The sequence below is a fragment of the Sardina pilchardus genome, chromosome 13 (genome assembly GCF_963854185.1).
Source record: "Sardina pilchardus chromosome 13, fSarPil1.1, whole genome shotgun sequence".
Lineage (NCBI taxonomy): Eukaryota > Metazoa > Chordata > Actinopteri > Clupeiformes > Clupeidae > Sardina > Sardina pilchardus.
This window is the reverse complement of record NC_085006.1, coordinates 15,376,533-15,389,514: the sequence shown is the minus strand read 5'-3', so window position 1 is coordinate 15,389,514 and position 12,982 is coordinate 15,376,533. Positions and strand designations below refer to the sequence as shown.

The 12,982-nt window shown below is 46.1% G+C and overlaps 2 protein-coding genes across 2 annotated transcripts; one reads left to right on the top strand and one right to left on the bottom strand.

Moving 5' to 3' along the window:
- The first annotated feature begins 1,046 nt into the window (after positions 1-1,046).
- On the top strand, positions 1,047-8,119 carry sagb (S-antigen; retina and pineal gland (arrestin) b). Its single transcript, XM_062551938.1, has 16 exons — positions 1,047-1,103; positions 1,754-1,841; positions 1,966-2,026; positions 2,121-2,165; positions 2,285-2,484; positions 2,653-2,712; positions 2,989-3,056; positions 3,163-3,298; positions 3,418-3,502; positions 3,615-3,690; positions 4,246-4,383; positions 4,643-4,720; positions 5,834-5,848; positions 6,089-6,141; positions 6,767-6,776; positions 8,026-8,119. The coding sequence occupies exons 2-16, from the start codon at positions 1,794-1,796 to the stop codon at positions 8,117-8,119; spliced, it is 1,167 nt and encodes a 388-aa protein (XP_062407922.1). The 5' UTR covers positions 1,047-1,103; positions 1,754-1,793.
- Positions 8,120-10,214: 2,095 nt separating this feature from the next.
- LOC134099145 (inner ear-specific collagen) lies at positions 10,215-12,745 on the bottom strand. The gene is made up of 4 exons (XM_062551937.1): positions 12,493-12,745; positions 11,746-11,826; positions 11,384-11,464; positions 10,215-11,140 (listed from the first exon to the last, which is right to left on the bottom strand). Exons 1-4 carry the CDS (start codon positions 12,743-12,745, stop codon positions 10,215-10,217), a joined length of 1,341 nt encoding a protein of 446 aa, XP_062407921.1.
- Positions 12,746-12,982: the final 237 nt, after the last annotated feature.

The following is a 12,982-nucleotide window of genomic DNA, read 5'->3' as shown; positions in this document are numbered from 1 at the left end:
TAGGCTTTAGGGTAGCTTTGTGTCAGGGCCGTCCCTCATGTCGCACTCCATATTAGTCCAACTAGTACACCATCATCTGACATGGAAGACAGTGCTGCCAGACAAGGCCTCATTCTTCAGAACTTATTAATATACAATAATTAAAACACTGGAGTATTTCTTTCCCAGTGATGAAATTAGGAAATGAGCTTCACACCCCAAGAGACCTTAAAGCCCATTTGTTGATAACTGGGAGCCATATCTCCCGCTCGCTGTCGCTCTGGGTGCGTTTTTGAGTGTACAAAAGCGTCTCAGCAGCAGACTGGAGATTGTGGATGATTAGTCTGGTGGTGATTCATTTTCCCCTTCCGAGTTTAATCCGCCTCTGCTGATCTCAGCGTGCAGACTGCTGAGTTTGACAACACAGGCTTTCTGCAGCTTATAGCCATCTACACGTGGTGAGGAGCCTCTTTTTTGCGTTGCGGTTCACTAAAGGACTCCTTGTGAATGCTGCTGTCTCTCTGGGGTTCCCCTCCAAAATCCTTTTGCTGTGGAGGGGAGCCTCCTGTGAGATTATGCCCATAATCTGTGCCCGATCTAGACCCTATGTGATTATCTGTTGCTGTTTCAGGCTAAAGGTTTGAATATGAACTATGTAAACCCATTTAGGCCTTCATCGTTTTCATTGGATTACGCACTGACTGAAGCACACATAGTGGTACAGGGCTCACCTTTTGCACAGTATGTTGGACTGTGATGTACTTTTTGTGTCCACATAGGTAAATGATGTACCCAGAGTTATGACTATTTTGTTGCTCATATTGAGGGGCCTGAGGCCTGTTTCTGGGGGCATAAATGCCTGAGTTACAGCCTGTAGCATCCCTTGGGATTAGCTGGATGCTGCTTGGATGCAGTGAGCTAATCGTGCTGACGGAGAGGGGATGAGGTCCAATCCAGCAGTGAAGAGCTCCTTCAGGTGCCCAGGGGGCGCGTGGGGATATGTGGGGCTGACGTAGGCGAGAGTGGGGCTGTGGCAGAGGTCATCACGTGGGGCACCTTACAAATAGCCCTGACACATCACCCCACCCCACTCACATCAGCCACCCTCCGCATCAGCTCCACAGGTCAGTCCTTGCATTGACTTATTTCCATAACAACCACACACACACTCACAGTCAGACTCTATGATGTGATTTATAAAAGGGTCTTTTCCTTGGATAGTACATCAATGGATATTTATCTGTGTGCTTTGGTTTGTTTTTGTTAAAAACACAGTAGGCAAGTACAGTGGTAGCAGAAATTTGTTGATACTGCTTAGTTTTTGGTCATAACAATGTCCCTGAGGCCCATGATTATTGATACATTTTCTTGCTGAAATAAGTGAGATGACAAGATACTGTATTGACACATCAGCTGGTATGGTTCTCTTAAATCTAATGGGTCTGTGGTTGATTAAATTGCTCTTGAAAACTGGGCACTTTTGGAGTATAGTACAAATAGCTTCTCAAATACAGTGAGTCAAGCTTATAAGTTCACTGTTATTACTGTATTATCCTGCTATGCATTATGCTAGAGAGTAGCCGTTTGTTGTTGAAGCCTTGAAGCTAACAACAATGGTCAATTATGCCATAAAGCTTATTTCAAATGGTAGGCTACTATTGAACAGCTCCTTCCCATGTAACTTTTAATGCAGTCAATGAGAGGATAACAGGGACAGCAAATTAATCATCATATCTGTGTATTCTGAAGAAAATAATGTGTATGTTTGTTGTAGATCCTCCAGTGCTGTTGTTGGTGAATAAAAAGTAGACACCATGAGTCCTAAACAGGTTGTCTTCAAGAAGCTCTCTAGGGACAAGTCTGTAAGTAGCCTACCTGATACAACTATACTGTTGAACTACAGAATACACACAAGACTAATGCCATTTGGTTAAAATGATTCTTTGAAAGAGGAAATCTCACCTTCACCTATCTGTATTGGTATAGGTGGGCGTTTATATGGGAAGGAGAGACTTTGTTGACCATTCTGACTATGTGGACCCTGTGGGTGAGTCTAAAACCAAGTGATGAGAGGATTTCTCTGTTGTAATTGTTCAATTTTTATGTGGCATTTTTGTCTGACTGTGCTGTGTATTTATCAGATGGAGTTGTATTGGTCGATCCGGAACAAGTCAAAGGCAAAAAAGGTTTGCTTTACTACATTTTCGTCTCGTAAGAAGTAGGCTACTGTGAGAGAACTATAGGACAATTGAGTGGATTGGATACAGTTATCGAGGTTATTTCCTATGTCTCTGTCGCCCCCTAGTGTTCGTGATGCTATCCTGCACGTTCCGTTACGGGAGGGACGATATGGATGTGATGGGTATTGGATTTCGACGGGATATCTTCCTGACTACGCGACAGGTGTACCCACCCCTTGAAGACAAGGAGCGGAGTACACACACCAAAATGCAGGAGAAACTCCTGCACAAACTCGGACTTAACGCCTACCCATTCTTCTTTGAGGTGGGCATGTCTAAAACAACTGGCACACATACCACAGTAGTCGAAATCACTAGGCTATACTGTACATGCTGCAAGCCACCGCAAGTATAATAGGCCTACGAACGTATTCTGTACATTTTTGGTCAAAAAGCCAGAATGTTAGTGTATTGATATGTGTCTTTGTTTTAGTTTCCAGACAACCTGCCCTGCTCAGTTTGCCTTAAGCCTGGACCCAATGATACTGGAAAGGTAAACATGACTTCCAGTCACCAGACAGCAACCATTTTGTCTAATTCATAATAATGAATTTCGTGTATAATAATTATCCCCTTATTGTAGTCCATATATATTGACATTATAGTGAACAGTGAGTCTATATCTTTGGAAATGAAATTGGATATATTAAAACTAGGCTATGTCTTAATACAGTTATGAAGGCCTACTGTTTTATGAGCCCAATGTGATACCATGTAGGCCTACTGAAGTGGAGTCCGTGTGAAAACAAAAATCACTTGGTTTTTCCAGCACTGTGCAGTGGAGTTTGAGGTGAAGGCTTTCTGTGGAGAAAACCAGGATGAGAAGGCCCAAAAAAGGTACATGCTTGTCTTATGATTAGAGGATAGGAGTTGTTGATGGAGTTAGAAAAATGTCCACTCCTTGACACACATTCACTAAACAACATCTCCACACTTCTGACAGGAGCTCAGTGCGGTTGACCATTAGGAAGATCCAGTATGCCCCTGAGGCCGGCTCAGAGCCCGTTGTGGGTGAGACCACCTGTGAGTTTGCCATGTCTGAGAAACCTCTGCACATGAAGGTCCAACTGAACAAAGACGTGAGTCTAAACTCCATCAGAGTCGCTCCTGACCTGACAACGCTGAGTCAATCATGCACATAATGAAAGCTGATTGGCTGTAAGTAAAATATATTTCTGCTTGAATCCGCCCTCTGCAGACATACTACCATGGGGAGCCAATCAACATTAATGTGGAGATCACCAATAGCTCTAGCAAAGATCTCAAAGACCTTTCTGTCTCAGGTATAACAAAGAGTCATCTTTTTTATTTTTTTATTTTGTATTTTTGTACTTATTTATTTTAATACGTGTCTGTAAGCAATAACATCATTAGCATGCTAACTGTGCTCCACAGTGGAACAGGTGACCAGCGTGGTGCTCTACTCCAACGACAAATACGTGAAGTCAGTGGCCGCAGCCGAGGAGAGCAAGTGAGTGAAAGACTACTCTCTCACCCCTCCCTCCACACTGCTCACACACTAGTCCAGTGAGTCAGGCTTTTATGAAAGCGGCCTCTAAAAGAGTAATTCACAATACACACAAGACACTCTTACGTGCAGCTTAAGTGCCCAATGGTATCCCCTGTGTAATTCTATCATAAGCCCACTTGATTCCCCTATTGTCGGTCTAAGCTCATTCACTATCTGTGACGTTGTGTAACAAAGGCTATGATGCAACACAGACCTTAGACCAAGATGAATTTTAATGTATATGAAATTATATGGTATACCATTAAGCTGCTTATAACAGCACCATGTATGACATAAGATGTTTTTTTTTTTAAATGTAAACAAGTATTAATATTTAAGCATGAATAATATTGTAATATGAATACACTCTTAGAAAGAAAGGAACCTGGTTCTATTGCATGCTTCATATATATGGCATCCCTAAATAGTTCTTTAAACCATTTAGAAGAGAGTTCATCAAAGGAACCTCTAAGGGTTCTTTAAAGCCTTTTAAGAGCCGTACATCTACACCTGCAGAGACAAGATTCCTGCTGGCACCTCATTTAAGAAGAGCTATACGCTGGTGCCACTGCTGGCCAATGCCCGCGATCGGAAGGGGCTGGCACTGGATGGCAAGCTGAAGCACGAGGACACCAACCTCGCCTCCTCCAGCATGTAAGCACATCTCAGCATTTCCAGGGAAATGTACAGTAGGCATATACTGTATGTACTCTAAGTCATGTGATCATGATTTGTTTTTTACTATTTGACCTTGTGTTTCCCTGTGTTCTGTGTGTGTGTTTCTGTGTGTGTTTGTGTGTGTCTTCTCTCTGTGTGTATGTGTATGTGTGTGTGTGTGTGTGTGTGTGTGTGTGTGTGTGTGTGTGTGTGTGTGTGTGTGTGTGTGTGTGTGTGTGTGTGTGTGTGTGTGCAGTGTGAAGGAAGAGGTGATGAAGGAGGTCCTGGGGATGCTGGTGTCCTACCGAGTGCATGTCAGAGTGCTGGCTGCAGGGTGAGTAGAATAGAAGGAGAGAGAGAACAGAGAGAAGGAGAGAGAGGAGAATAGAGAGAAGGAGAGAGAGAGAACAGAGAGAAGGACAGAGGAGAATAGAGAGAAGGAGAGAGAGAGAACAGAGAGAAGGAGGGAGGAGAACAGAGAGAAGGAGAGAGAGAACAGAGAGAAGGAGAGAGGATAACAGAGAGAAGGACAGAGGAGAATAGAGAGAAGGAGAGAGAGAACAGAGAGAAGGAGAGAGGAGAATAGAGAGAAGGAGAGAGAGGAGACAGAGAGAAGGAGAGAGGAGAATAGAGAGAAGGAGAGAGAGGATAACAGAGAGAAGGAGAGAGGAGAATAGAGAGAAGGAGAGAGGAGACAGAGAGAAGGAGAGAGGAGAATAGAGAGAAGGACAGAGGAGAACAGAGAGAAGGAGAGAGGAGAATAGAGAGAAGGAGAGAGGGAACACAGATAAGGAGAGAGGAGAATAGAGAGAAGGACAGAGGAGAACAGAGAGGAGGAGAGAGGAGAATAGAGAGAAGGAGAGGGGAGAACAGAGAGAAGGAGAGAGGAGAACAGAGAGAAGGAGAGAGAGGAGAATAGAGAGAAGGAGAGAGGAGAAGGACAGAGGAGAATAGAGAGAAGGAGAGAGGAGAACAGAGAGAAGGAGAGAGAGGAGAATAGAAGTCACGTTTACATGGACAGTTTTTTTGTCATTCTGATTAAACTATTCCGATTGAAAAAAAAATGTTTACATGGGGTACTCTCTATTCCGATCAGGTGCTTTCAAGCGCTTTAGAATCTTTAATTGGGATAGCCGTTGTTGCCTACGTTTCGTTAGGACGATGCAGTCAATCCGAATGACCGTATACATGGCTGCTCATTCGGAATAGGAATGGACTACCGCTTTCTTTCTGATTAAAATTCTGATCGGATCGGATTGGGATGTTTACGAATGACGATTTTCATTCCAATTGAGCTGTTATTCTGTTTCTAATCGGAATAGAAGTGTCCATGTAAACGTGGCTAGAGAGAAAGAGAGAGAGAACAGAGAGAAGGCATCTTCATTTCAATGATGTTGATGTTGTCAATGATGTTTCAATCTATTTCTCCCATTTGTTTTGTTTACAGGTTAATTGGATCAAGGTAGACATTTATTCATACAACAACAACATTCATGCAATGTTTACATACATATTATATCAACAGCAATCATGCAATGTTTATATACATGTTATATAACATGCCAGATTATGCGATTGCTTAGGAGATGACGAGTCTGAGCATGTGTGTTTGTGTGTGTGTGTGTGTGTGTGTGTGTGTGTGTGTGTGTGTGTGTTTGTGTGTGTGTGTCTGTCTGTCTGTCTGTCTGTGTGTTTGTTTTAGTGAGGTCGCTGTGGAGGCGCCATTCCGACTCATGCACCCCAAGCCTGACCCAGGTGAGCCCCTCATAGCTGTCAGATATATGCCAACCCATATATATATATAGGGTTATATAGATATATGCATATATGTCTATGTGCTAACCGCTGTGTGGACGTCAGCAATGCTGTGTCTCTCTGCGTTTCTCGAGTGTGCTGTTTTCTCTCCAGTGATCCCTCTTGGATTAGTGCCACGTTTATGCACTGTATGTGATGTCAGTAATCTCCCACTGACACAGAGTGGACATGTCAAATGGTGTGCTGAGCGGACACAAGCCCATTCTCAAATGCCTGCACATGGCAAACGCATGTAATCAGCTTGTGGCCCTGCTGACCATTATAAATCCCAGAGAGAGAGAGAGAGAGAGAGAGCGAGAGAGAGAGACAGCTGTGCACTTTACTTTTAAAGACTTGACTGACCTGTTTGCTTTAGTGCAATCCACTTGTCCTCAGAGTATCTCTCCTCCAGCCAGTGTAGGGCTGATAGAACAGGGTACACTGAATTTGAGATGAAACTATTCTTCCTCTGTTTGAATTTCTATTGATCTCTCTCCCTCTGTCACTCTCTCGCTCTCTCTCTCTCTCTCTCTCTCTCTCTCTCTCTCTCTTCCTTCTCATGCTACACCCTTGTGTTCTCCTGCAGAGAAAGAGAGGTAAGTGTTGTTCCTGTTCCAGGCCTGGATGAGTTGATGGATAGAACCTGTGCTCTTTAGTTAGCCTCACATTTCGCGCCGCGTTTTTTATTACACGAACACGGCCTGTTTGGCACATTGTGGCCGTTATGTCCAAAATGTTTCGGATCACAATGGCAACAGCGGCGCACAATGGCGAGGGAAGGACTTAGGCACGCAAGAAAGCAAGCTGAGCTAGGCATCCCTTAAACGTGATACCGTCCTTTCTTGCGAGTCCTCATTTCTGGAGCCATTGTCGCCAAGACAGGTATCCACCGAAGTGGGTCGTTGCATAAGATGCGGCGCAGGGTACATACATGCAGGCCTGTCTCTGGAGACCGAGCAGGAGTCTGTCTGCGTCTTGCGCCGGTCTGTTTGTTATCTCCCTTCTCATCTCGTCGTCTGGCTGACACTTTCACTCGTGTCCGCACTTGAGGCTTGTTTTCCTCAAGCTTCTCCAAATACACTGACTGGCCAAAAAGAAAAAGGTCACACACTCTAATATTTCCGTGAGCTGCCTTTAGCTTGGATTACGACACGCATTCGCTGTGGAATCAGTTCCACAAGCTTCTGCAGTGTTACAACATTTATTTCCCTTCTGTGTTGCATTCATTTTTCACCAAGATGTTGTATTGATTAGATTTGGATCTCTGCGCGAAGTCTTGTCCAGCACATCCCAAAGATTCTCAGTTGGGGTTATGGTCTGGGCTCTGTGTCCGGTGACAATGTCTCATGCTCCCTGGACCACTCTTTCACAATTTGAGCTCAATGAATCCTGGCACTGTGATCTTGGAATATGCCTGTGCCATCAGGCAAGAAAAAATCCATTGATGGAATAACCCAGTCATTCAGTATAGGGCACATAACGTTGCTGAATCTAGACCTGACCAAATCATAGCATTTGCTCCCACTTGCTTAGTTAAATCCAGGTTGTGACCTTTTTCTGGCCAGGCAGAGTATCTGATCATGTGTGTGCATGGAAAGTAAGGGATAATATATATAATATGAGTGTTATGCCTTTATCTGTATATGTTTGTGGTTCGGCTTAAATGTACTGTATTGACCTTGTGATCTCTGTATCTGTTTGTGTGTATTCGCATCCATGTGTTTGCATGTGTGCGTTCATGTCTGTGTGTTGTGGGGTGTGTGTGTGTGTGTGTGTGTGTGTGTGTGTGTGTGTGTGAGTGTGTGTTTTTGATATGTTTGGTCACATGTGTTATTTGTCCGCCAGCGCTGAGGCGGCAGAGCTGGATTTCCAGGAGTTCAAGCGCTCCTGCATGAAGGGCATCACCGGGGAGGAGGAGGACTCCCCTGCCGAGGGCTGAAGAACACGGGGCACTGGGCACTGGGTCGGGGCGTGGGGGTATCAGGCATCTCCACCTGGGGTACCTCACTGCCCTCTCGTCCCCGACCCCGGACAGAAAGTCGTGGACCGTCTCAGGAGCCGACCTAGAAAGGACTCTGCTGAAAAACACCCTGGACCTGCTGAGAGTAATATGCTTCCATAGCCAGCTGTGCGGTACATGGTGTCTAGGTAGCCGTAGGTCTAATACTGTCTGACTCTCAGCAGAGGCTAATGTATGTGATCCATAGTAAACATCTCAGAGAGAAACGTCTTCATTAGAGAGTCAGAGGTTTTTGGGCAAAGTTAGTCTTATTCACCATCCTACTGCAGCCAACCACACCCCAGAACCTGAATAAATTCTTCCATAAACAGGATCTGATACAGTAGTCCCCCGCCCCCACCCCTACCCCCATCACCACCACCATCCGTGACAGTGGTTGAACATGACAGATGTTGTAACGTGACGAGCCATAGGCTGTATGTATGTACGCCGCGCGTTGTGGGTTTAATGTTTCTCCTGTATGAAGGCCTCTTTGTCTGTCTCACCATCACAGGCTACACAGCTCCATACACGCTGATTTCTTCCAGACCTCTTTGAAAGCAACACCCAGCGAAATATTCCCATATGTGCTGTGTTCTATTTTAGACAATATCCTCCCAGTGGAGCGGGCTGCACAGACCTATTTTAAGGCTTGTAGGAGGTTCTAGGCAGGGTAAATGGATTTGTGAATGTATATAAATACTTATGGACATCTTGGACATTATATACTTAGTTTGGTACTTCACTCGAGAAAGAATTTCAGATAGGGCTCATGTACTATAGCTATGAAATGTTTCCTCTTTTCTTTTCAAAATAGTGTACTGAAATGAAGCATAGTCTTTATTGTTGACATTCATGATATAAAACTCTTTGATTACTTACATGTGTGTTTGTATTTTATTGGGTTGTAACTTATTTACAGTATGTTCATTGGGTTGTAACTTGAGTAATGTATATACAGAGATGAAACATCTTTCATCCCATCTGTAACAGTACCACAAATATAACTAGGAGGCATTTGGGTCAATAGTTTATTCATCAAGGACAAACAATGTACAGAGTAACACATTAGAACAACAGACTGTGTATTGGACTCAACTCATACAGTGTGTTTTGGAAAGCGAGGCATCGGAACTGTAGCTATCCAGCAGGAAGCCCATAACTAGGCGCTAACACAGACCAGAGGACCCAAAACTCTAAGGCCCATTTCTCTTCTTCTGTTTCCTCCTCATCGCTGGAATGGGACGCATGACCAGCAGAGCCATTAAAGCACTTCCAGGACTTGGAGTGTACTCGTGGGCCGCTCCCATCAGAACTTGACCTAATTGCAGGCATTCGTCCCTATGTGACTTCTCCCACCCTCTATACAGGATACGCCCTCCCTTCTCCTATAGATCCCCTAATGGAGTCCTGCCATTCAAGCGCCAGCCTTTAGGGAGTGGGTGGAGAGACAGAGAAAGAGAGAGAGAGAGAGAGACAGCGTCTGATGTCCTAGAGCATGGCCTCTGATCACTTTACAAAAGGACGGGTTCTAAAGGGTTTCACCAGGAGACTAGTTCTAATGTCCTCAGGGGAAACCTACACCGTTGAAGGAGATGCAATAAAGAGGTGCTAATCGGATTACAATGCAAACACACCGACTCAACGCATTGCTTACAATGATGGAGGGACACGACATGGGAAGAAAACACGTACAGTAGACTAGAATGAGAGAATGACTGAGTGCTTGTCTTTAGAGAGTTATTGAAAAAATATATATTAATTTTGGACAGTAGTGCATAGCTTTATTATGGGTAGTTTCAAACTCAATCTATGGCATAATCTATGACAGATCATTAAAACTCATTAAATCAGTAATACATGAATGTCTGTGCAGTACAAGATCTAAACCATTCTGGAACGTCCTACTAAGAAATCGGAAAGAGGTAATGGATGGTTGTTTGGAACGACGGTGGGAATATCATTGGAGATGCTGTCAGGAAAGTCGGTTTAGGTGTGAACGGGAACGTGACTTCCCGAGGTGCTCTGGGAGGCTTTAGGGGGCTGCAGTCGGGGCGGCCGTGGTGGGCATCTCCAGCTCTCCCCAGCTGTACTCTCCCTTGATAGGCTCGGGGAAGAAGTCTCGGAAGAGGGGCATGTCGCAGGAGTCGGGGTGCAGCAGGTAGCCCGAGAAGGTGCTGCTGGCCTCGCTGCTGGTGTACATGCCGTTGCTGTTGCTGTCCTTCACCTGCATCCACACCAGGTCGCCGCTGGTGAGGTGCAGCACCACCGTCTGGGAGGCCGTGCCCAGCTGGGCCGGCTCCGTGGTCTTCACCACCGGCTGGAAGTTGTGGAAGAGGCCCACCTTGAGTATGCGCTCGTACACCGTCAGGTGGTAGCTGAAGACGTAGGTGCCGTTGGCGGGCGCCGTGTACATGCCCAGCGAGGGGTTGAAGTGGCCCTGCATGTTGTTGAGCACGGCGGGGAAGGGGACGGGCATGTTGGGCAGCGGGAAGGGGTACGCCAGCGCGGCGGAGAAGGCCGACTGGACGGTCGGGGTGCAGGGCCCGGGCATGCCCATCATGCCCATGTCTCCTAGGTCACCCTTGGGGCCGGCGGCACCCTCATCTCCCTTGGGACCTTGCTCCCCCTGGGTGCCCACCTCGCCTTTAGGGCCCTGGTTACCGGGGGCACCTGCATCTCCATCCTGGCAGTTGCACTCACCCTCCTGCCCCTGCTCACCCTTTGATCCCGGTAACCCAGGCCCACCGGAGCGACCCATGACTCCCATATCGCCCTTCGGTCCCTTGGGTCCTGGCAACCCAGCTACCCCAGGCAGACCTCTGGGTCCGACAGGTCCAGGAAGGCCCGGTTCTCCGGCAGAGCCCTGCACAGTCTCGCACATTTCGGGGCACTCTCCGTCATCCCCCTTGGCTCCCGCTAGGCCTGGAGGTCCAGCTGCGCCATCGTCACCTTTACCACCTGGAACACAGCCGGAAAAAATGTGATCTCCCAAATAATGTAAAAAAAAAAATAATTAAAGTATGGTTGAAAAGATTATTTCAAGATTCTTTATTCTATCTTTTAGGTCACCAGAACTTTGATCAGAACTTTTCCTGGGCCACGCACACAGGCCAAGCTTGCGTGTGTGTGTGTGTGTGTGTGTGTGTGTGTGCACATGAGAGAGAGAGAGAGAGAGAAAGTGAAGCACAGGTGCAGACTCACCTTTGAAGCCGCGCTCTCCCTTGGGTCCGGTGAATCCCACGGGGCCTTTGTCTCCTTTCAGGCCCTCGTCTCCCTTCTCACCTGTGGGATGAGGACAGGTGTGGGAGAGAATGGGCATAGGTGAAATCTGCTCTCAGGTGGCCCCAGGTGCATTCAAATAATACACACCCAATGCACATTCAATCCGATCACTGTTGTTACTGTATGATAAAAATCTATCCATAAAAGCCATGTTTACAGAAGGTCACAGTCACGCCAAACACAACAGGACCTTTCATTCTAGTGCCTTAAATAAATCACCTACAACATATGTATCACTAAGCTCAATATACACAAGTATGTTTTCCAGAATGAGATCATACCTTTCATTCCTGGTCTGCCCATGAATCCTGGACGACCTTGGAATCCTGTGAGCCCTCTCCTTCCAGGACTGCCGGGTCTGCCTGCAGGGAGAGGGGGGGACTTAGATCAGACACAGCACCACAGACCAAAGGGTCATAGTAAAACCCATATACTCAGCTCATAGGACAGGAGCAACTACAATGGAAAATTAGTCAAGCTGGTCATCAACACATATGATCATGCAAAGATATACAGTAATCCGGTCCTTAAGTCATGATGCAATAATATGTCATTCTTTCTCCAGGTCCAGCCGGTCCCAGAGCTGCTCATCTTTGTCAATAGACAGTAAAATAAATGTTTTCCTGCTATTCAGAGAATAGAAATGGTCATTCTACTAAAGCTAATGAAATCTTTTTCCAGGATGCTGGATGCTACATCTGATTTTATCATCTGGTTGCATAGTTACACAAATTACTCAAACTCTAAATAATTGTGCTTTTTTCCTTTTCTTTTTTTTTACCACTCAACAAATTGAAGGTGATGGTGACAAGGTTTACGAGCTGTAAAAAAATGGATGGCTGCACTGGTAAGTCAAGTCTCACATCTAAGTACACAGCTAGCTCCATACCACTCTCCACAATCACTAGCTGATCTACCTGGCTGCTAATTAGGATGAGCTGGTTTACTTAACGGTTGGATCAAATACTTGGCAGGACTTTTACTTCCTGAACCCGGAATGAACGCTTCTGATGGGGGGCCTACAGTACCTTGCAGGCCACGGTCCCCTCTCTCGCCCTTGGGCCCGGGGGTGCCCTTGCAGCTGTGGCAGATGCAGAACCAGGGCACCTGGTCGGCGGTGGGGGGCACGGGTGAGTTGAGCAGCATCTCGCAGTAGCTGGTGTCAAAGTCGCCGCCCATCATCCCCATGTCGCCCATCATCATGGAGTCGTTGGAGGGAAGCATGCGCCCTCCGTCCACGTCGTAGTCGGTACCCGGGGGAGGGTTCGGAGGGGGAGACATCGCCGAGCACACGGCAACCCCCAGCAGCAGAGCCACAAGGCTTCTCATAGTCTGTGGAGACACAGGTAAGTTGTGAGCGCATTTCTGTTTTTTTTCTCTTTCATAGTATAGCATTCTGACTGCTATTCCAGAATTATGAGTAAAATCATCAAAAGATCAATCCCACTGGCACTCTAAAGTTCATGCAACCTCAATAGAATATATTGGGCCAGTTCATCTAGTTATTTGACATGTAAA

Bases quoted from the DNA above. Each gene is read 5' to 3' on its own strand.
- sagb (XM_062551938.1), top strand. From the start codon at position 1,794: ATGAGTCCTAAACAGGTTGTCTTCAAGAAGCTCTCTAGGGACAAGTCT. The intron at 2,485-2,652 runs GTGGGCATGTCT...TCTTTGTTTTAG, and splicing joins CCTACCCATTCTTCTTTGAG to TTTCCAGACAACCTGCCCTG. The intron at 3,299-3,417 runs GTGAGTCTAAAC...CGCCCTCTGCAG, and splicing joins AGGTCCAACTGAACAAAGAC to ACATACTACCATGGGGAGCC.
- LOC134099145 (XM_062551937.1), bottom strand. From the start codon at position 12,745: ATGTCTCCCCCTCCGAACCCTCCCCCGGGTACCGACTACGACGTGGAC. The intron at 11,827-12,492 runs GTACTGTAGGCC...CTCTCCCTGCAG, and splicing joins AGGGGACCGTGGCCTGCAAG to GCAGACCCGGCAGTCCTGGA. The intron at 11,141-11,383 runs GTGAGTCTGCAC...GCTGTGTTCCAG, and splicing joins GGGAGAGCGCGGCTTCAAAG to GTGGTAAAGGTGACGATGGC.